This window comes from Heptranchias perlo, chromosome 12 (assembly GCF_035084215.1).
Source record: "Heptranchias perlo isolate sHepPer1 chromosome 12, sHepPer1.hap1, whole genome shotgun sequence".
NCBI classification, from domain to species: Eukaryota; Metazoa; Chordata; class Chondrichthyes; order Hexanchiformes; family Hexanchidae; genus Heptranchias; species Heptranchias perlo.
This window is the reverse complement of record NC_090336.1, coordinates 36,249,936-36,274,552: the sequence shown is the minus strand read 5'-3', so window position 1 is coordinate 36,274,552 and position 24,617 is coordinate 36,249,936. Positions and strand designations below refer to the sequence as shown.

General features: G+C 43.5%; 1 protein-coding gene across 1 annotated transcript in view; it reads right to left on the bottom strand.

Moving 5' to 3' along the window:
- swap70b (switching B cell complex subunit SWAP70b) overlaps nucleotides 1-24,617 on the bottom strand; it is a 114,727-nt gene that overhangs the window by 61,740 nt on the left and 28,370 nt on the right. Inside the window, exon 4 of the mRNA XM_067993976.1 lies at nucleotides 14,744-14,971. Within this exon, the coding sequence (XP_067850077.1) occupies nucleotides 14,744-14,971 (228 nt within the window). The remainder of the gene's footprint in view (nucleotides 1-14,743; nucleotides 14,972-24,617) is intronic.

Here is a 24,617-nt window from a genome sequence, read left to right as displayed (position 1 = left end):
TCAAGGAAAGGTTAAACTTTTTAAAACAATGATTCTTACAAATCAGGATAACTTACACTTTTACGTGTAGCACTTGACAAAACAAATCCTAAAACACTGTGTTTCAGCTCCCTCTCTCCAACAGCATACCTATTACACAATGTCTCCTGCCAAATAATTAACTTGTCAAACAAACCCTAGGTTCTCATCTGTTCCTTGACCTGTAAGTAAACCCAGCATTCATTTCAACAATGCAAAGCAATTACACCCTCTAATCTTAAAGGTGTATGTACCTAAATCCTATTTTCCATGGTGCAGTGTTCCTGCCCACTGTGCAGACAGTTTTTAGCTCAAAACAGCATAAGATAGAAAGTTGGACTGAGCTTTCCTCGGCCTAAATGGAGTTTTTTTTTAACTCCCCCCCACCCAAGAAATAAATGAATTGAACTTTAGAAACGTCCAACAAATCAACTTCCTTAAGTGCTAACATCTCCCCAGTGTCCATTACCTACCCTCCACCCTGCTCACTCAACCAACTGTCCATTGTCCTAATCCCCACCCCAAATACTCACTTCCCCAACACTCTCTACCTCCCTGTTCACTAACCCATATCCCCTCACAACCCACTCCTTTACCTCGTAACCCTCTAAATCCGACTTTCCTTCACTGATCAATCACTAATCAATCACTTACTTTCAGAAATAAGGTTTGCAACATAGTAAATATTGCAAAATTTACAAGAAAATCATTATATATACTTATACCAAAGCATTTTATTGTTTGATATACCGATAATGTCATTTCTCATTGGAGGCCTGTATCTATATGACAAAACTCAGCCTGGAGCTCAAGGTGCGGAGGGGTGGGGGAGTTCCCAGATATATCAGTCTAACTGATGAGACTCACCAGATTGCAGACTAGAACTCCCAGCATGCAGTTATACAAACTCACAGATTTCTTTTTATGATGGACAGCGAGCCTGACCACTTATAGACTGCCAGGACCAGCCTCTCCTGCCGTGTGCATCAATGGAAAATTACTGCAGACAAAACCACTCAGGAGGACGCAAAGAGACTGCAAAGGAATGTAGACAGGTTAAGTGAGTGGGCGAGAAGGTGGCAGATGGAGTATAATGTGGGGAGAAGTGAAATTATCCAATTTGGTAGGAAGAATAGAAAAGCAGAATACTTTTTAGAAGGTGAGAGACTAAGAGAGTTGGTATTCAGAGGGATTTGGGTGTCCTTGTACATGAATCACAGAAAGTTAAAATGCAGGTACAACAAGCAATTAGGAAGACAAATTGGTATGTTAGCCTTTATTGCGAGGGGATTGGAGTATAAGAGTAAGGAGGTCTTGCTGCAATTATATAGGGATCTGGTGAGACCTCACCTGGAGTACTGTGCACAGTTTTAGTCTCCTTACCCAAGGAAGGATATACTTGCCTTAGAGGGGTGCAACGAAGCTTCACTAGATTGATTCCTGGGATGACCAGATTGATTCCTGGGATGACTAGATTGATTCCTGGGATGACTAGATTGATTCCTGGGATGACTAGATTGATTCCTGGGATAAGAGGCTTGTCCTATGAGGAGAGATTGAGTAGAATTGGCCTATATTCTCTGGAGTTTAGAAGAATGACAGGTGATCTCACTGAAACATATATAATTCTTAGAGGGCTTAACAGGGTAGATGCTGGGAGGCTATTTCCCCTGGCAGGAGAGTCTAGGACAAGGGGGCATTGTCTCAAGATAAGGGGTTGGTCATTTAGGACTGAGATGAGGAAAAATATCTTCACTCAGAGGGTTGTGAATCTTTGGAATTCTCTATCCCAGAGGGCTGTGGATGCTCAGTCATTGAGTATATTCAAAACTGAGATAGATAGATTTTTGGACACTAAGGGAATCAAGGGATATGGGGATAGGGCGGGAAAGTGGAGTTGAGGTAGAAGATCAGCCATGATCTTATTGAATGGGAGCGCAGGCTCGAGGAGCTGTATAGCCTACTCCTGCTCCTATTTCTTATGTTCTTATGAAAGCCATTATTAGCAGTTAAGATCATTTGAATTTTGTTGTATAAAACATTAAAAATGACTTTTGAGGTAACTTTGAAACCATGTTAGATATTAGCTATGACATCCTGCAACCACAGTCAAGTGCAGCAAAAGCACTGAACACAGCTACAGATGAGAATGCCGAATAGTAGAGAAAGTCTCAAGTAAGAATGACTCAGAATAGGTCTTTATATTTTTTAATTAATTTTACATTTTTAAAACTTATTTTTAGATGAACCCTGGATCAGAGATAAATGGCAGAATGACAGAACTGTGCTATTAGTCATTTTATTATTATTGGAGATGAATCATTGATAACAATGGACAAATCATCAACCATTAGTCAAACTTGCAGAGAAATTTGGAATAAAAGTCCTGATTTGAAGACGTCACATTTCAGAATTCATCTTTCTTTTTCCATGTACAGGATTATGGGAATGAGTTAAATTTGAAGTGAAGTGAATTTGCATATTTTTTTTTAAAAGCCACAGGCCGGATGAGCAAGTTGATGGAATGTCCCAAATGAGGTCAATTATTTTATCTCAGGACGGCTCCTATACATCTCGAGAATAGCAGGACATGTTTTCTTTAAACCCAAACGCTGAAGGGGAATGAGTGACAGCCGATCCTACTAATAACCCTGCTGGCAAATCACTGAACATGCAAGAAGTCAGATGGACTGCCCTTTTTCTGGCTGGAAACACAGAAAGGAAAGGGCAAGGCACATGGGCAGTCAGACATTCAGCTATGTCTGGGCAGGATGCCTGGCCTAACAAGGGGAAATTGTTGTTCTTAAGCGCAGAACCAGTTAGGATCAGAAGGATGGCCAGGAAAAAGTTAAGTGAGCCCAATAGTGGGGATAGTGTGGCATATTTTTATTACTTCTCTTGTTCTCAAGGAGAGTTCTACAGTTAGTTTATTCAAGGCAAGATTTGATTACGACTGTTACTCTGTACATTCACTTGCTGTTTGTAACATAAAACAACTTAACGATCGAAACACTTTAGTGAGACCAGTCAGCCTTTGAAAAAAGATTGAAGTGCACATGTGAAAGACAGGATATCCAGTTCAGAGCACAAGGGAGTCCTGCTATTAAACCCAGAGGTTATATGATCGCATGATTAGATATTGGACAGTACAGGCACACTCCTGATTGCAAGACACTCAGATCCATTACAGGAGAGACCAATACTGCTGTACCCGAGAGAATATCTGAAGGTAGACCCTAAACTTTTAACATGTATATCTAAGTTGATCTTCTAGTAACAACAACAACAACTTGCATTTTATATAGTGCCTTTACAGAGTAAAACATCCCAAGGTACACTATAGTAACACGCAAGTACTGCTGTAGAAATTTAGAGAAATAGAGAAATAAAGTCAAAAAGATGCAAATTATTTTAATTTTGTTTAGTTTTAATATATTTCTTGCAAGTTCCTTAAAAAACAACCCACATCTTAATCATTTGGGCAGTAAAAGGAAAAAGCTTCCCTGTCATAATGCATGCAGAGATTCACTTTTGAAGTTATTTTCTGGCTTGCTGGTTCCATTTTAATCTCTAATCTTCAGACAGTTTCTTTTAAAAGACCACATACTAGCAGAGTGGTTTCCTTACTTACCAGTATAAACTAAAATGCTGAAATCCATCACCTAACTTTGTACTTCTTCCATGTACACAATTCCCATTTTGACATCAAGGGAGGCAAAAATTGCACCCAAAAATACAATTAAGTCTAAAATTCACACACAAAGCCATCACTGCTAAATCCAAATCATGCTTCCCAAATGTCTCCATTTAACTAATCAACTGTAAGTTGTACACCCCGATTACCCTGCTTTGTAAGTGTTATCTGCTTGCAGCAGTACTGGCTCTATTGATAAGACATCCCAATGCATACACATTCTTTCAAAGAGCTAATCTAATTTCCTGATATGACTGAAGCAACATTACAACCACAATCCATTTATCACTGCATCAAGTGACCAGAGTTTTAGATGATGTCTGCCATTTCCTCAGTTGTGACTCAATGTTGATTTATTTATAGCGAAGGCACGAAAGTTTTTTTTTACAGCCTGTAATCACAGAATTGGGAGGGGGAGGAGAAATGCTCATGTATTTCCTGAGAACATATCATAGAGCAGCGCTGGCAGTGGCCTGTGAACAGGTCACATGCCCATTCACTCATCACAATAGAAATGGGGGGGGGGGGTGGAGAAGCTTTTAAAATAGTTGACTCCTGGAGTTATTTTTTTAAAGATATTCTTCAAAGAGAAATATATCTAAACAATTATGCATAGATCCCCAGTGGCTTAGTTGGCTACAACAGTGAGTAGCTCAACCCGACAAACCAATCAGGTTTCAGGTTTAATCCACAGTCCGTGCCAAGTTTGCTGATTTCTGCCAACATGGCGATAGAGGCACAAACATTGGCCTCAGCTCCCCCCGAGTTAGAGAAGGGAAGGAAAGAAATGGTAATGTTCCTGGTCCTGATTGCCACCCAAGGACTCCTGCTGAAAGTGCAATGGGTGTGGACAATGTGGTAAAACATGATTGGGCTCAGCAGCGATGCTCCCACACCCCAGTCAAAAAACGTCAGCACTCGTTATTTGAGCTCACACACGAAGAACGAACATTTAAGTGAGGTCCTGCAGGGCAACTGGTGCATAAGGAACCCTACCCCAACAAGAAGTGAATACCTTCACGACCGAAGTGGGAGTTAACTGGAAAATTAATAGAAAAGGAAGAAAAAACCCTTAACATAGCAACAGAGAAAATAGGAGCAGGAGTAGGCTATTTGGCCCATCGAGCCTGCTCCGCCATTCAATATGATCATGGCTGATCCTCTATCTCAATACCATATTCCCGCTCTCTCCCCATACCTCTTAATGCATTTTGTGTCTAGAAATCTATCTAGCTCCTTCTTAAATATATTCAGTGACTTGGCCTCCACAGCCTTCTGTGGTAGAGAATTCCACAGGTTCACCACCCTCTGAGTAAAGAAATTTCTCCTCATCTCAGTCCTAAATGTCCTACCCCGTATCCTGAGACTGTGACCTCTCATTCTGGACACCCCCAGCCAGGGGAAACATCCTCCCTGCATCCAGGCTGTCTAGGCCTAACAGAATTTTATATGTTTCAATGAGATCCCCTCACTTTCTTCTAAACTCAAGTGAATACAGGCCTGGTCGACCCAATCTCTCCTCATACGACAATCCTGCCGTTCCAGGAATCAGTCTGGTGAACCTTTGCTGCACTCCCTCTATGGCAAGTATATCCTTTCCAAGGTAAGGAGGCCAAAACTGCACACAATACTCCAGGTGTGGTCTCACCAAGGCCCTGTATAACTGCAGTAAGACATCCTTGCTCCTGTACTCAAATCCTCTTGCAATGAAGGCCAACATACCATTTGCCTTCCTAACTGCTTGCTGCACCTGCATGTTTGCTTTCAGTGACTGGTGTACAAGGACACCCAGGTCCCTTTGTATATCAACATTTCCTAATTTATCACCATTTAAATAATACTCTGCCTTTCTGTTTTTCTTTCTGAAGTGGATAACTTCACATTTATCCACATTATACTGCATCTGCCATGTATTTGCCCACTCACTCAACTTGTCTAAATCGCCTTGAAGCCTCTTTGCATCCTCCTCACAACTGACAATCCCACCTACTTTTGTGTCATCAGCAAACTTGGAAATATTACATTTGGTTTCCTCGTCCAAATCATTGATATATATTGTGAATAACTGGGGCCCAAGCACTGATCCCTGCGGTACCCCACTAGTTACTGCCTGCCACCCCAAAAAAGGCCCATTTATTCCTACACTCTGTTTCCTGTCTGTTAACCAATTTTCAATCCATGCCAGTATATTACCACCAATTCAATGGGCTTTAATTTTGCACACTAACCTCTTATGTGGGACTTTATCAAAGGCCTTCTGAAAATCCAAATAAACCACATCCACAGGTTCTCCCTTATCTATTCGACCAGTTACATCCTCAAAAAACTCCAGTAGGTTTGTCAAACATGATTTCCCTTTCATAAATCCATGTTGACTTTGTCGAATCCTGTTGATATTTTCTAAATGTCCTGTTATCACATCCTTTATAATAGGCTCTAGCATTTTCCCTACTACTGATGTTAGGCTAACCGGTCAGTAGTTCCCGGTTTTCTCTCTCCTTCCTTTTTTAAATAGTGGGGTTACATTTGCCACCCTCCAATCTGCAGGAACTGTTCCATAATCTGTAGAATTTTGGAAGATGACAACTAATGCATCCACTACTTCCATCGCTACCTCTTTCAGTACTCTGGGATGCAGATTATCAGGCCCTGGGGATTTATCGGCTTTCAGTCCCATTAATTTCTTCAGCACTATGTTTTTTTTTACTAATACTAATCTCCTTTAATTCCTCCGTCTCACTAGTCCCTTGGTTCCCTAGCATTTCTGGGAAATTATTTGTGTCCTCTTCTGTGAAGACAGAGCCAAAGTATTTGTTTAATTGCTCTGCCATTTCCTTGTTCCCCATTATAAATTCTCCCGTTTCTGACAGCGAGGGACTGACATTTGTCTTCACTAATTTTTTTCTTTTTACATTCTTGTAGAAGTTTTTACAGTCCACTTTTATGTTCCTTGCAAGTTTACTCTCATACTCTATTTTTCCCCTCAATCAATCTCTTGGTTCTGTAGCAGCCCATTTTTCCATTAAATGGAAATCTTTGATGGAACATTTAATGCTCCATTTATCTTGCAACACCATTGCAGATGGCAGCTTCAACTTTAGCAGCAATGCAGTAAAATAAATAAAATGACACTGCTGGCTTTCGAGAGTCCAAGACCAACAGAACGAGATGGCTTTTGCTTGTACCTCAGGAGCCATTGCTGCCAACATCACAACCATCACCATGGGAGATGCAGACAGCTATATTCTGACCACCAGCCACAGAGGTACAAGCTTTTTCTGTTGCAGTACCGAGTTTAAAGGCCCTTATTTACCATGATAGGTTTGGAGAGCTGGGGCTTTTTACTCCAGAAAAGCGCAGATTTCAAAAGGGTTTGATTGAAGCCTTTAAAATAATGAAAGGATAGTCTATTGGAGATAGATAGGATAGAAACGATCAGGGAACACGAGCATGAGTAACACAAGCATACAACCAGAATCATAGAAAGGTTACAGCACGGAAGGAGGCCATTCGGCCCATCGAGTCTGGGCCGGCTCTATGCAAGAGCAATCCAGCTAGTTCCACTCCCCCGCCCTATCCCTGTAGCCGTGCAAATTTTTTCCTTTCAACTACTGATCGAGTTCCCTTTTGAAAGCCAAGATTGAATCTGCCTCCACCACCCCCTCAGGCAGTGCATTCCAGATCCGAACACTCGCTGTGTAAAAATGTTTTTCCTCATGTCGCCTTTGGTTCTTTTGCCAATCACCTTAAATCTACGTCCTCTGGTTCTTGACCCTTCCGCCAATGGGAACAGTTTCTCTCTATCTACTCTGTCTGGACCCTTCATGATTTTGAATACCTCTATCAAATCTCCTCGCAACCGTCTCTGTTCCAAGGAGAACAACCCCAGCTTCTCCAGTCTATCCACATAACTAAAGTCCCTCATCCCTGGAATCAATATAGTAAGTGGTTCACTAATATCCTTTAGGGAAGGAAACCTGCCGTCCTTACCTGGTCTGGCCTATATGTGACTCCAGACCCACAGCAATGTGGTTGGTTCTTAACTGCCCTCTGAAAAGGCCTAGCAAGCCACTCAGTTGTAAAATCTCGCTACAGAAAGTCACAATAAGAATAAAACCAGACGGACCACCCGGCATCGGACCACTAGGCACCGGACACGACAAAGGCAAACCAAGCCCAGTCGACCCTGCAAAGTACTCCTCACTAACCTCTGGGGACTTGTGCCAAAATTGGGAGAGCTGTCCCACAGACTAGTCAAGCAACAGCCTGACATAGCCATACTCACAGAATCATATCTTTCAGCCAACATCCTAGACTCTTCCATCACCATCTCTGGGTATGTCCTGTCCCACCGGCAGGACAGACCCACCAGAGGTGGTGGTACAGTGATATACAGTCAGGGCGGAGTGACCCTGGGAGACTTCAACATAGACTCTGGACCCCCATGAAATCTCATGGCATCAGGTCAAACATGGGCAAGGAAACCTCCTGCTGATTACCACCTACCGTCCTCCCTCAGCTGATGAATCAGTCCTCCTCCATGTTGAGCACCGCTTGGAAGAAGTACTGAGGGTAGCAAGGGCACAAAATGTACTCTGGGTGGGGGACTTCAATGTCCATCACCAAGAGTGGCTCGGTAGCACCACTACTGACCGAGCTGGCCGAGTCCTGAAGGACATAGCAGCCAGGCTGGGCCTGCGGCAGGTGGTGAGTGAACCAACACGAGGGAAAAGCTTACTTGACCTCGTCCTCACCAATCTACCTGTCGCAGATGCATCTGTCCATGACAGTATTGGTAGGAGTGACCACCGCACAGTCCTCGTGGAGACGAAGTCCCGTCTTCGCACTGAGGACACCATCCAACGTGTTGTGTGGCACTATTACCGTGCTAAATGGGATAGATTCAGAACAGATCTAGCAGCTCAAAACTGGGCATCCATGAGGCGCTGTGGGCCATCAGCAGCAGCAGAATTGTATTCCAGCACAATCTGTAACCTCATGGCCCGGCATATTCCTCACTCTACCATTACCAACAAGCCAGGGGATCAACCCTGGTTCAATGAGGAGTGTAGAAGAGCATGCCAGGAGCAGCACCAGCCATACCTAAAAATGAGGTGCCAAACTGGTGAAGCGACAACACAGGCTACATGCATGCTAAAACAACAAAAGCAACATGCTATAGACAGAGCTAAGCGATTCCACAACCAACAGATCAGATCAAAGCTCTGCAGTCCTGCCACATCCAGTCGTGAATGGTGGTGGACAATCAAACAACAAGCGGGAGGAGGCGGCTCTGTAAACAACCCATCCTCAATGATGGCGGTGTCCAGCATGTGAGTGCAAAAGACAAGGCTGAAGCATTTGCAACCATCTTCAGCCAGAAGTGCCGAGTGGATGATCCATCTCGGCCTCCTCCCGATATGCCCACCAACACAGAAGCCAGTCTTCAGCCAATTCGATTCACTCCACGTGATATCAAGAAACGGCTGAGTGCATTGGATACAGCAAAGGCTATGGGCCCCGATAACATCCCGGCTGTAGTGCTGAAGACTTGTGCTCCAGAACTAGCCGCGCCTCTAGCCAAACTGTTCCAGTACAGCTACAACACTGGCATCTACCCGACAATGTGGAAAATTGCCCAGGTATGTCCTGTCCACAAAAAGCAGGACAAATCCAATCCGGCCAATTACCGCCCCATCAGTCTACTCTCAATCATCAGCAAACTGATGGAGGTGTCATTGTCAGTGCTATCAAGCGGCACTTACTCACCAATAACCTGCTCACCGATGCTCAGTTTGGGTTCCGCCAGGACCACTCGGCTCCAGACCTCATTACAACCTTGGTCCAAACATGGACAAAAGATCTGAATTCCGGAGGTGAGGTGAGAGTGACTGCCCTTGACATCAAGGTAGCATTTGACAGAGTGTGGCACCAGAAGCCCTAGTAAAATTGAAGTCAATGGAAATCAGGGGGAAATCTCTCCAGTGGCTGGAGTCATACCTAGCATAAAGGAAGATGGTAGTGGTTGTTGGAGGCCAAGCATCTCAGCCCCAGGACATTGCTGTAGGGGTTCCTCAGGGCAGTGTCCTAGGCCCAACCATCTTCAGCTGCTTCATCAATGACCTTCCCTCCATCATAAGGTCAGAAATGGGGATGTTCGCTGATGATTGCACAGTGTTCAGTTCCATTCGCAACCCCTCAGATAATGAAGCAGTCCGTGCCCGCATGCAGCAAGACCTGGACAACATCCAGGCTTGGGCTGTTAAATGGCAAGTAACATTTGTGCCAGACAAGTGCCAAGCAATGACCATCAACAAGAGAGTGTCTAACCACCTCCCCTTTACGGCATTACCATCACCAAATCCCCCACCATCAACATCCTGGGGGTCACCAATGACCAGAAACTTAACTGGGCCAGCCATATAAATACTGTGGCTACAAGAGCAGGTCAGAGGCTGCGTATTCTGTGGCAAGTGACTCACCTCCTGACTCCCCAAAGCCTTTCCACCATCCACAAGGCACAAGTCAGGAGTGTGATGGAATACTCTCCACTTGCCTGGACGAGTGCAGCTCCAACAACACTCAAGAAGCTCGACATCATTAAGGACAAAGCACCCCCCTTAATTGGCACCCCATCCACCACCCTAAACATTCACTCCCTTCACCACCGGCGCTGCAGCGTGTACCATCCACAGGATGCACCGCAGCAACTCGCCAAAGCTTCTTCGACAGCACCTCCCAAACCCACGACTTCTACCACCTAGAAGGACGAGGGCAGCAGACACATGGGAACAACACCACCTTCACGTTCCCCTCCAAGTCACAGACCATCCCGACTTGTAAATATATCGCCGTTCTTTCATCGTCGCTGGGTCAAAATCCTGGAACTCCCTACCTAACAGCACTGTGGGAGAACTGTCACCACACGGACTGCAGCAGTTCAAGAAGGCGGCTCACCACCACCTTCTCAAGGGCAACTGGGGATGGGCAATAAATGCCGGCCTCGCCAGTGACGCCCAGATCCCATGAACGAATAAAAAAAACATCTCTTCTGCACCCTCTCTAAGGCCTTCACATCCTTCCTAAAGTGTGGTGCCCAGAACTGGACACAATACTCCAGTTGTGGCCAAACCAGTGTTTTATAAAGGTTCACGACTTCCATACTTTTGTACTCTATGCCTATATTTATAAAGCCCAGGATCCCGATGTTTTTTTAACCGCTTTCTCAACCTGCCCTGCCACCTTCAATGATTTGGGCACATATTTCCCCAGATACCCCTTTTAGCATTGTGCCCTCTAGTTTATATTGCCTCTCCTCGTTCTTCCTGCCGAAATGTATCACTTCACATTTTTCGGCGTCAAATTTCATCTGCCACGTGTCCACCCATCCCACCAGCCTGTCTGTATCCTCTTGAAGTCTATCACTATCCTCCTCACTGTTTACTACACTTCCAAGTTTTGTGTCATCTGCAAATTTTGAAATTGTGCCCTGTACACTCAAGTCCAAGTCATTAATATATATCAAGAGAAGCAGTGGTCCCAGCACTGACCCCTGGGGAACACCACTGTACTCCTCCCTCCAGTCCGAAAAACAACAGTGAACCACTACTCTGTTTCCTGTCCCTTAGCCAATTCTGTATCCGTGTTGCTACTGCCCCCTTTTTTCCCCCCACGGGCCGCAATCTTCATGATAAGCCTTCCGTGCGACACTTTATCAAATGCCTTTTGAAAGTCCATATACACCACATCAACTGCATTGCCGTCTCTGTTACCTCATGAAAAAAAATCTATCAAGTTAGTTAAACACGATTTGCCTTTTACAAATCCGTGCTGGTTTTCCCTAATCAATCCACACTTGTCCAAGTGACTGTTAATTCTGTCCCGGATTATCGTTTCTAAAAGTTTCTCCACCACTGCGGTTAAACTGACTGGCCTATAGGTTAGATGTCGGGAGTTATTCCTTTTCAGACAAAGTTATTGACCTTTGGAACAAGTTTCTGGCTCATGCAATGAGCGTAGATTCAATGCAAACATTCAAAAGGGAGCTGGTTCAGTTCCTGACTGTGGCAAGCATCACTATGTATAGAAGGTAGGCAGGTATTGGGGGTAGTGTCTCTCAGTCACTGTGGTCTCCTGGAACTTGTTTGATCACTTTTGGGGTTCGGAAACTAATTTGAGGGGAGCGGGCTGGGGGTCATAAGTTGCATCATAATGGTATGGGACAGGCTTGATGGACCAGCTGGTCTTTTCCTGTCCTTCATTTTCAAATGTTGATAGTACTATGGAGTTCAGCCTGCTCAATAAATATGTCAAACTTTCTTCTCAAGAATTCATTGTAAACAGGCTCACCAAATTAGCTGAAATGTTCTGAGCAAGCGGGTTGCAGGAAACACAATTACAGAGAACAAGTGATTAGATGATTAAAAAGAGAAGTGAACATTTACTCAGGAATCAATCGCCATTTCTGTGGTTTTACGTAATTTGATAATAAGAATGTTACTTCACTGGAGGGGTGAGTTCTATAACTAGAATCTGCCTGCACTGGTGTCAAGATGACTCTCCTTACTGAAACATGCAGCCCCATTATATGGTTGTGCAGTAAATCAATGTAACCTCTGAAGAAATACCCTGGGAAAAGGCCCTACAACACCCTTTTCCACAAGTGTTTGTCTAAAAATATTGGCCGTACTTCCAACCAGAGCTGTCACCTTTGTGCCATTTCCAAAGCCAGACATTAAAATTCCACCACCCTTCTTCTCTGCAATTACTTGTTGCTTTTAGTGTGAGGGGTGGGATGGGAGAAGAATGGCAAGAAGCCCAGATGAGTTGCACTTTAGTCTCTCTCCAGAAATGGCATGAAAACAGCAGCTACAATTAAGATGTGTGTTTACATTTTAAAAAAAATTTCTTTGGTGCTCATCATAAGGTGAAAAGAAAACTGGGTTCTGAGATCCTCAAAGACAGAAAAGGCAGCAGGTCAATCAGCATCTGAAAGATAGGTGTTTAAGATGTGACCCTTCATCAGGGTCAGGTTAGCACCTCAATTATGTACAATGAAACAGAAGAAGCTATTTAGCCTATCTGGCCTGCTATGCCATGGCAGGCTTATTATGAATTCGAATCTGCAACAGATATCTACACAGGTCCAGTGGTGTCAGTCACTTCTCTAAGCAGTCTGGTTGCCTGCTTCTTAAGGAAGTTGATTCCCACTGCTCTATATTTACCATCACGGTGGCAGTACCCAGATCCTACATTACTAGCACCTGCTACCAGAGAGAAATTGGGAGCTATAGTTAAGCTCAGAAGTTGTGAAAGTCAGTATTTAGGCCAGAGGGCTGTGAAATGCATAGTAGAATGGTGAGGTGCTGTTCCTCAAGTTTACATTGAGCTTCACTGTAACAATGTACAAGGCCAAAAGACAAAGAGGACAGAGTGGGAGTGGGATGGAGAATTGAATGGGCAAAGAATAGGGAACTCAGGGTCACACTTGTGGACAGACACTGGGGACACCAAACGTAGATTAGGGGCTTTCTTTGCTGAACGCCTCAGTTCTTCATTTTTTTGTTACCAAAAATCAGGAGATGGAGAAGCATTGCATCTGTGCTTTCAGGACACACCACAAAGAGACTCGATAATGACTAGTGATGGCATTAACAAAATGATATTTTAAAAAGGTGCAACGATCAGGACATGGCATTCATAGCACAAACTGAAAAATTAAATTTTAGCATCAACTATTTCATATATTCAGACTTCAAAAATATTTGTGCGTCACAGTACTATGATATGTGCTACTGTAAAAACAAATTTAGCAGTCAACATTTTGCAGCACACAGTCCATTCACAATATAAATGTATTTGTTTTTAAAAATAGCTTGACAATATTTTGTGATCATGGAAACTTACTTGACTTACGGAACTGTCATCAAGGCCATAAAAGTAGTGTCTCTGAACTGAGTAATTGCATGTTGCAATTTGACTTAACTGCGTCTGGCTCATCTCTTGCTTGTTTTCTTAAGGTTTCGTGATGTCCAAAATAAAAACTAATTTTATTGATTTTTTCCAAATTTACCCTGGTTTTTTTATGTTCTAATACTTCCCCTGATTTTGTCCCAATTATTGATGCTAAAAATAAAACATAAAAAACACATGGAAAAACCCAGGTTTTTAAATTGACAATAAAACCTTGCTTTAAAAAGGTCCTTATCCATATTGCTTAACATTTCATTTTTCCAAGAAAGTATCATCTACCTTGCTTTTAAAGACCTAGGAGACTTGACACGGTATTTCAGCAGACAAAAATGAAAAACTATTGAAGTGAACATTTGCAAAGCAATTGGTAATGGAGGAGAGTGAAGATGATGCACAGACCAGTCTAACTTAGGCTGGTGATTTTTCCCCCCCCCCATATGGTAACAAGTATAAACAAAATCTTCTTACTCTTCAACCTGACTGTTACAACAGGAGCACTATTTTCTTTGGTTGGGGGGGGGGGGGGGCAGGGGTATTTTAACTCAGTTTTCTCCTCTTGTAAGTTCCCCATCTGGGCCACAATCCTCCAGTGTCCAAGGAGGTGGAGTGGGCATCTAGATCAGAAATCACTGCCAATGCCATGAACAAGCATAACCCAGTAGATACTTAGCTGATTCTTCTTGATCTCCTCATAGCACCTCCCTGAAACAACCAGGCCGAGATCAGGAACTCAGCACAAGTTGGAGAAACTGAACCTGCACCCCACCACTCCATTGGTGCTTCACACGACATGACTACTAAAACATTACAAAGAAATACACTGCTGATCCCCATGGACACGGTATGTTTACTTGCTAAGCTACTGAGTGACACAGTGAAGATTTTTTTTTTAAAAAGACATTTCTTTGCACATTGTTCTGCATCCACTCATTAGGCTTGCAACACTGAAAGTCAGGATCATCTGGGTGAGGGAGATTGTGGGGAAACTGAGGGAAAAGAAAACTAACACACGCAGCAGGATTAGCCCATATTTAATTCAAACATGAAAACTACTCTTACCTGCTTCATCACATCTAGGATGAGCTCGTAGTAAACTTCATTGATTGCCATGGACAACGTTTGTCTGTTCATGCCCTTAGAGAATAGCCCTGAGCCAACCAGTTCGATGAACTCCCACACTGAAAGACCATACCGCCTAAGACCAAGATGAGCTCTGTATTCTTCAAACTGCTCTTGCTGCCAATTAACTCCCATTGCTTCAGTCAGTTTCCGGAGGAAGTATTCAATCTGAATAGTGAGAACAGGAACATTGTATTAGCATAGTAATGGCCACAAAAATTCTAAGTTAGCGGCTTAATTTAATATCCAAACAGCATACCTAAATGGAATAACTATTCTTATTTATATTATGATGAGTAGATCTCCGATGGTATTACACACAGGGAGTCAAAACCACCAGCACTTTTCAGATCAAACACCTTTGGAGGGCAGGGAGGTAGTTGAACCAAGGAGAGAGGGCAGAGGAAGCAGATTGGGGAGAGGAAAAAGAGGGCAGGAAGGGAGAAGGGGAGGTTAGGAGGAAAGATGGGGGATGGGGAGGTGATGAAAGGGTGGAGGAGAGGGGAGAGAAGAAGGTAGAAGGAGAGGGGAGAAGAGGGAGAGAAGAAAATGGGGTGAATAAGAGGGGCGTGCTTGCTTCTGGATAAGAGTCTTGCTGCTGAAATGCAGGTCAGCAGCTTGGTATTGGCTGACCCAACTCGTATAGAGCCTTTTGTTTCGAAGTTTAGACGTTGGAGCTGACAGCCAGGATTCAGAAGGCCGACTGATACCAGCTCTTCTCCATAGTAACTAGTCAGACAGTGACCAGCTGATCTGTCTCTGCTATGCCACTTTTTAATCCAGCGACTAGGAAAAAACATGGCAGTGACCCAGAGAGACAATACTAAGGCATTAATAGCACACTTCTATGCCTTTTATGACTTAAAAATTGCAATGGCAACCTGAATTGTGAACCTCTTCTCTGCAATTTGTAGTTGGTCTTGACCTCCAATAAGTTCAGTGAGCACACCTTTGACTTCTGGGCATCTTTGCAAAGTTTACGAATGCAGAACACCCCATGCACCAACACTCATCCTGCTTTTATCCTGCCCGTGCAGGAAGGGGCAGAGGCTGCAAGGAGAAGCTTATCTCTGCAGAGATGGGAGGTAGATGTTTGAATGAATTTTGCCTGAGTGTGTGGGAGGGGGGGCATTGTTGGCTGTTCCAACCAGAGACCTTTGATTCTCACAAAAGGTGTAAACATTGTCAACATTCTGTAAACCTGAATTGGGCCCAATGATTATGGACCTCATTTCTGCTATTTATCCACCAATAATCTCAGTGAGCATCAGTTGACTTCTGCAAATTATCATCAAGTATTCTGGTAAACAGCAAAAAGCCCAACTGGTGCTGATCTTATATAAGGTGAACCACATGGAGCTGGAGATTTTCTTAACAATGCTCTACTATAAAATGAGAGCCGCTTTTGCAGAGAAGAGGTTCACAATTCAGGTTTCCATTGCAATTTTTAAGTCATAAAAGGTATAGAAGTGTGCTATTAATGCCTTAGTATTGGCTCTCCGGGTCACTTGCATGTTTTTTCCTAGTCGCTGGATAAAAAGTGGCATAGCAGAGACAGATCAGCTGGTCACTGTCTGATTATGATGTGGAGATGCCAGTGATGGACTGGGGTGGACAAATGTAAGGAATCTTACAACACCAGGTTATAGTCCAACAATTTTATTTTAAAATCACAAGCTTTCGGAGATTATCCCCTTCGTCAGGTGAGTGAAGAAGTGAGTCAGGTCACTCACCTGACGAAAGGGATAATCTCCGAAAGCTTGTGATTTTAAAATAAAATTGTTGGACTATAACCTGGTGTTGGAAGATTCCTTACAACTGTCTGATTAGTTACTATAGAGAAGAGCTGGTATCAGTCGGCCTTCTGAATCCTGGCTATCAGCTCCAACGTCTAAACTGCAAAACAAAGGGCTCTATATGAGTTGGGTCAGCCAATACCAAGCCGCTGACGTGCATTTCAGCAGCAAGACTATTATCCAGAAGCAAGTACGAGCCAATACTGATTCTCCTCAAAAGCAGTCAACAGGCAGGACGGACTCAATGGATAGGTCAGAGCGGGTTCTCTGTCAGTCAGGAAGCCCAATACAGCACATTTCCACAGACTGGGATTTGGACCTGCAGCAGTGCAAATAAATACACATCCCCTTAGGAAGGATGTATGTTTACCAGCCTTTAAAAAGCCTTTCTTCTATTTTTGAGGGGGGCAATCAAAGAGTAATTAATTTATACTGAAAGTAAGTCTCCCTCCCTGCCACAAGAATTACACGTCCTTTGATCTAACTTTATATTTCGGAGAACCCAACTCGAGCCCATAAGAATTGTTCTCAGAGTTGCAATTAACCACGCTGTTTAATCCTTTCTTTATATTTGTAAATGACACACTTAGTACAATTGAAATTATAAATGAACCTAGAGTGCACTCTCTGAACAAAATGAAATAAGGTTGAAAAAGCATCAGAACAATGCTCTCTTTTCCATAATTTTAAAACCCAGTTCTTTAACAATGGAAGTTCACCCAGAGATCACTAGTCTCCACAAAGCAGCCAGTGTTGTACTGGAAGGTTTGGCTCATAAACATACATTTGAGGCCAAGCTTTTAAAAAGCAGAACTATCTAGGTTGTTAGAAGTTACAGAAAAGCAGAATTAGAAGTACTGCACAAGTTGCATTTGCCCCAAATCTTAAAAGATAAAAACATTTGCATCTATATTTTAAATCATCTTTTGTTGTCTATCAGGAGAATATAGAAATATTACTTTATAGAAATATGGAAACATAGAAAATAGGAGCAAGAGTAGGCCATTCGGCCTTTCGGGCCTGCTCCGCCATTCAAAATGATCGTGGCTGATTGTCTAATTCAGTACCCAGTTCCCACTTTTTCCCCATATCCCTTGATCCCTTTAGCATTAAGAAATATATCTATCTCCTTCTTGAATACATCTAATGACTGCCTTCTGTGGTAGAGAATTCCACAGGTTCACCACCCTCTGAGTGAAGAAATATCTCCTCATGTCGGTTCGAAATGGCATACCCCGTATCCTGAGACTGTGACCCCTGGTTCTGGACTCCCCAGCCATGGGGAACATCCTCCCTGCATCTAGTCTGTCTCGTCCTGTTAGAATTTTATACGTTTCGATGAGATCACCTCTCATTCTTCTAAACTCTAGTGAATATAGGCCTGGTTGACCCAATCTCTCCTCATACGTCAGTCCTGCCATCCCAGGAATCAGTCTGGTAAACCTTCGTTGCACTCCCTCCATCGCAAGGACATCCTTCCTCAGATAAGGAGACCAAAACTGCACACAATACTCCAGATGTGGTCTCACCAAGGCCCTGTATAACTGCAGTAAGACAGCCTTGCACCTGTACACAAATCCTCTTGCAATGAAGGCCAACATACCATTCGCCTTCCTAATTGCTTGCTGCATCCGAATGCTCGCTTTAAGCGACTGGTGTACAAGGACACCCAGGTCTCGTTGCACCTCCCCTTTTCCCAATCTATCACCATTCAGATAATAATCTGCCTTTCTGTTTTTACAACCAAAGTGGATAACCTCACATATATCCACATTACACTGCATCTGTCATGTTCTTGCCACTCACCCAACTTGCCTAAATCACATTGGAGCCTCTCTGCACCCTCCTCACAGTTCACATTCCACCCCAGCTTTGTGTCGTCTGCAAACTTGGAAATGTTACATTCAGTTCCCTCATCCAAATCATTGATATATATTGTGAATAGCTGGGGCCCAAGCACTGATCCCTGCAGCACCCCACTAGTCACTTCCTGCCACCCGGAAAAAGACCTGTTTATTCCTACTCTCTGTTTCCTGTCTTGTCAACCAATTCTCAATCCATGCCAGTATATTCCCCCCAATCCCATGTGCTTTAATTTTGCTCACTAACCTCTTGTGTGGGACCTTATCAAAAGCCTTCTGAAAATCCAAGTACACCACATCCACTGGTTCTCCCCAATCTATTCTACTAGTTACAGCCTCAAAAAACTCCAGTAGATTTGTTAAGCATGATTTCCCTTTCATTAACCCATGCTGACTTTGTCCAATCCTGTTAATGCCCTCCAAGTGTTCTGTTATCACATCTTTTGTAATGGACTCTAGCATTTTCCCCACTACTGATGTTAGGCTAACTGGTCTGTAATTCCCTGTTTTTTCTCTCCCTCCTTTTTTAAATAGTGGGGTTACATTTGTCACCCTCCAATCTGTAGGAACTGTTCCAGAGTCTATAGAATTTTGGAAGATGATCACTATTGCATCCACTATTTCCAGGGCCACTTCCTTTAGTACTCTGTAGATTATCAGGCCCTGGGGATTTGTCAGCCTTTAGCCCCATTAATTTCCCTAGCACTATTTTTTTTTACTAATACTGGTTTCCTTCAGTTCCTCCCTCTCACTAGACCCTTGGTTCCCTAACATTTCCGGGAGGTTATTTGTGTCCTCCTTTGTGAAGACAGAACCAAAGTATGTGTTTAATTGTTCTGCCATTTCTTTGTTCCCCATTATAATTTCCCCCATTTCTGACTGTAAGGGACCTACATTTGACTTCACTAATCTTTTTCTCTTGACATATTTATAGAAGCTTTTACAGTCAGTTTTTATGTTCCCTGCTAGTTTACTCTCATACTCTATTTTTCCCCTCTTAAATCAATCCCTTTGTCCTCCTTTGCTGAATTCTGAACTGCTCCCATATCATAGCCAACTCGCACCTCATACTTTCGTAATTTCCTTTATTTAGATTCAGGACCCTAGTTTCGGATTCAACTACTTCAATCTCCATTTTAATGAGGAATTCTATCATGTTATGGTCACTCTTCCCTAAGGGACCCCGCACAAGATTGTTAATTAATCCTTTCTCATTGCACAATACCCAGTCTAGGATCGCCTATTTTCTAGTTGGTTCCTCAACGTATCGGTCTAGAAAACCATCACGTACACACTCCAGGAATTCCTCCCCCACAGTATTATTGCTAATTTGGTTTGACCAACCTATATGTATATGTATATATGTCCCTTTACCACCTGCGCACTGTGGCTGCAGTGTGTACCATCCACAGGATACATTGCAGCAAGTCGCCAAGGCTTCTTCGACAACACCTCCCAAACCCGCGACTTCTACCACCTAGAAGGACAAGAGCAGCAGGCACATGGGAATAACACTACCTGCACGTTCCCCTCCAAGTCACACACCATCCTGACTTGGAAATATATCACCGTTCCTTCATCGTCGCTGGGTCAAAATCCTGGAACTCCCTTCCTAACAGCACTGTGGGAGAACCTTCACCACACGGACTGCAGCGGTTCAAGAAGGCGGCTCACCACCACCTTCTCGAGGGCAATTAGGGATGGGCAATAAATGCTGGCCTCGCCAACGACGCCCACATGCCATGAACGAATGAAAAAAAATTAGTCACCCATGATTATAGCTGCACCCTTCTTGCATGAGTCTCTAATTTCCTGTTTAATGCCCTCCCCTACATCTCCACTACTGTTTGGGGGCCAATAGACAACCTCCACCAACGTTTTCTGCCCCATGGTGTTCCTTAGCTCCATCCATTCAGATTCCACGCCGTGGTTTTCCGAGCCAAAATCCTTCCTCACTATTGCATTGATTTCCTCCTTTACTAACAACACTACCCCACCTCCTTTCCCTTTTTGCCTCTCCTTCCTAAATATTGAATACCCCTGGATGTTCAGTTCCCATCCTTGGTCACCGTAATCGCAACTATATCACAACCGTTAACAGCGCAGATACAAATGAATTCTTCTACCTTATTGCGAATGCTCCGCGCATTAAGACACAATGCCTTTAGTCTTGTCTTTTTAAGATTGCTAGTCATCTTAGTTTTATTTTGCACTATGGCCCTATTTGTTTTTTGCCCTTGTTTTCTCTGCCTTCCACTATTGCTTCTTCCCTTTCTATCCTTGTTTCCCCCTCCTCTGTCTCCCTGCTCAGGTTCCCATCCCCCTGCCATTCTAGTTTAAACCTTCCCTGTTATGCAAAAGCCATGCATTTCTTGTAAGACTATACACTACACAGAAAACGCGAGCATGGAATTTCAAACTAAAATGACAGCCTATTTTTCCTTGTGGGAAAACTGACTTCTTCCTCCTCTCTAGGAGGTGCAACAGTAAAGACAAAATTGTGCACTTAATTGTCTTCTGTCTGATATAACTAGAGACTGTATGGAGCAGGCAATCAAATGGTTAAAAGCATTTATACACAGATTATTAAATAGTCATGGCAGATTACTAAAGTGAGGGCAATTGCATTAGTTGTAAGATGGTATACACATACACTTGGGAGGGTACAAGCTCCAAACCAATAAGGCATGTGTACATATTTGAAACATCATCTGCAGTGCATTCTCCATAAAACAGTGTTAATTTTCACTAAACTCCAGCTTTCCATTTGCTTGCTGTTATAATAATCTTTATCTAGAGGTTTTTAACAACATTTTAAAAACGGTATCAGTGCTATCCCAGTGCTTTCCATTAGAAGTAACCAGCACGGATTTCAAAATGGACGCTCACATTTGACAAACCTCACAGAAATCTCTGGTAGATGGGGGAAATGCGATGGCTGTAGTGTGCATGGACCTTAGGAAAGCCTTTGAGAAGAAACCACGTGGGAGATTACGGAACTGAAGTCTCAGTTTAGATTATGCGCTCAAGTCTCTGAGGTGGTGTTTGAACACACAACCTTCTGACTCGGAGGCAAAAGTGCCTGTACAGAACCAGTTACTAGAAAGTGGATTAGGGACTAGCTGAGCTCATTTCACAGAAACACTTGCAGTCAGCTGCAGTCTTGCTATCCATCAGTCAGGGCTAGATTTGAACCCAAGTCGGGGAGAGGAAAGGAAGAAGAGAAAAAAGGAATGTGAGGTAATACACCCAAAAGTGACTTATTTTTAAAAGCACTAAATGTAAAGATTTGTTTTGGGATCCCATTACTACTTAGCGATGAGAAGAAAAATGCAACAACCAAGGAAGGTAAACGTACTCGGTGATGAAAACTGAAGTTTGGACACCATCAATCGCCCATTTATAATGAGCCAAGTCTGTGCAGCACAAAAATCTACCTTTTTGTTTGTTACAAAATGATTGTAATCTTAAGAGCGTTTGGAATAAACAAAATTCACCTTTATTGTAAAATGTATTTATTTTAAGATCCTTAAATGCAGAGTTCCTACCAATAGCGAAGCTGACACAGAATCCACAATCTAATCTGTGGCAACTTCCAGCCTTCTGCGCTTTATATAGTTTTAATAGGATTTGCCGCCAATTTGCATCTTCTTCACGTTATAAGTCAGGATTGAAAGAAATGGCAAAAAAAGTCACAAACACCAGCTGTTTTCAGCTCCATTTCACACCAGAAAGGGAAGCCAGACTGAAGCAATCAGTCTGGTTGAACTTGAGACAGTGGCCAGGGAGGGAGGGATGGAATTGGTGGCAAGGGTACGACGTTTGTGACATGGGCCAAGACGATGGTTTCAGTCTCCCCAGTGTTTAACTGGGGAAATTGCTCATCTAAGAAAGGGTGTACACAGAGCGGCAGTGGAGGGGTTGATAGAGGTAGAGCTTATGGATGCTGACCCCATATCTGCAATTGATGTCACCAAAGAGCAGCATGTAGATAAGTAAGAGGAGGGGGCCAAGGATATATCCTTGTTGCACTCCAGAGGCAACAGTGAGGAGGCTGGAAGATAAGCCATTGCTGGAAATGCTCTGGCTACAATCAGATAGGCAAGAATGAAACCAAGCGAGGACAGTCCCACTGAGTTGGACAACGGAGGAGAGGTGTTGGAGGAGGGTGGTGTGGTTGACCCTATCAAAGGCCGCAGAGAGGTTGAGGATGAGGAGGAAGGACCATGCACAACGCTCACAGTCACAAAGGATGTCATTTGAGACTTTGATTAAAGCTGTTTCAGCGCTGAGGTACGGGCAGAAACTTGATTGTAGAGATTCAAACATGGAGGTGCGGGAAAGATGGGCACAGGTTAAGGAGGCGAGAACACGTTCAAGGACCTTGATGAGGAAAGGGAGATTAGGCATGGGGGCGGCACTTTGCAAGAACAGAGGGCTTAAGAGTGGGTTTTCTAAGAGGGGTTGGGTGCGTGGTAACGGCAGTTTGAAAGGTAGGGGGACAGTATCTGAGTGGAAAGCATTTACGACGTCAGCTAGCATGGGGACCAGGAAGGGAAATTGGATGGTCAGTGGTTTAATGGGAATGGGATCAACAGAGCAGGAGATGGGTCTCATGGGCAAGATGTGTTGGGAGAGGATATGAGGGGAGATGGAAGAAAAACTAGACACAGGATCAGGCCTAGGGTGGGGCGGGGGGAAGCCTGGGGGAGGTTTGGCTTGGTGGGCAAGGAGAAAGGGGGAAAGCAACAGAGGCAGCTGAATGGTTTCAATCTTCATGACAAAGAAGTTCATGAGCTCCTCTCCAGAAATTGTAGGCTCAACCTGCCCATAGTTTCACTAATCTACCGTCTTCCTATAGTTGAGATACTGGATGGGCTAAAAATGGATAAAGAGAAGGTACCTGAAAGGCTGGCTGTACTTAAAGTAGATAAGTTACCAGGCCCGGATGGGATGCATCTAGTTTGCTGAGGGAAGTAAGGGTGGAAATTGCGGAGGTACCGGCCACAATCTTCCAATCATCCTTAGATGCAGGGGGTGATGCCAGAGGAGTGTAACCCTTGTTCAAAAAAGGGTGTAAGGATAAACCCAGCAACTACAGGCCAGTCAGTTTAACCTCGGTGATGGGGAAACTTTTAGAAACGATAATCCTGGTCAAAACTAACAGTCACTCGGACAAGTGTGGATTAATTAAGGAAAGCCAGCACGGATTTGTTAAAGGCAAATTGTGTTTAACTAACTTGATTTAGTTTTTTTGATAAGGTAACAGAGATGGCCAATGAGTGCAATGCAGTTAATGTGGTGTATATGGACTTCCAAAAGGCGTTTGATAAAGTGCCACATAATAGGCTTGTCAGCAAAGTTGAAGCCCATGGTAAAAAAGGGGCAGTGGCAGCATGGATACGAAATTGACTAAGTGACAGGAAAGAGAGAAGTGGTGAACGGTTGTTTTTCAGACTGGAGGGAGGTGTACAGTGGTGTTCCCCAGGGGTCGGGACTAGGACCACTGCTTTTCTTGATATAGATTAATGACTTGGACTTGGGTGTACAGGGCACAATTTCAAAATCTGCAAATGACACAAAACTTAGAAGTGTAGTGAATGGTGAGAGGATAGTGATAGACTTCAAGAGGACACGGACAGGCTGGTGGAATGGGCGGACACATGGCAGATGAAATTTAACGCAGAGAAGTGCGAAGTGATACATTTTGGTAGGGAGAATAAGAGGCAATATAAACTAAAGGGTACAATTCTAAAGGGGGTGCAGGAACAGAGACACCTGGGGGTATATGTGCACAAATCTTTGAAGGTGGCAGGGCAGGTTGAGAAAGCAGTTTAAAAAAGCATACAGGATCCTGGGCTTTATAAATAGAGGCATAGAGTACAAAAGCAAGGAAGTTATGATGAACCTTTATAAAACACTGGTTCGGCCACAACTGGAGTACTGCGTTCAATTCTGGGCACTGCACTTTAGGAAGGATGTGAAGGCCTTGGAGAGGGTGCAGAAAAGATTTACTAGAATGGTTCCAGGAATGAGGGACTTCAGTTATATGGATAAACTGGAGAAGCTGAGGTTGTTCTCCTTAGAACAGAGAAGGTTGAGAGGAGATTTGATAGAGGTATTCAAAATCATGAAGGGTCTAGACAGAGTAGATAG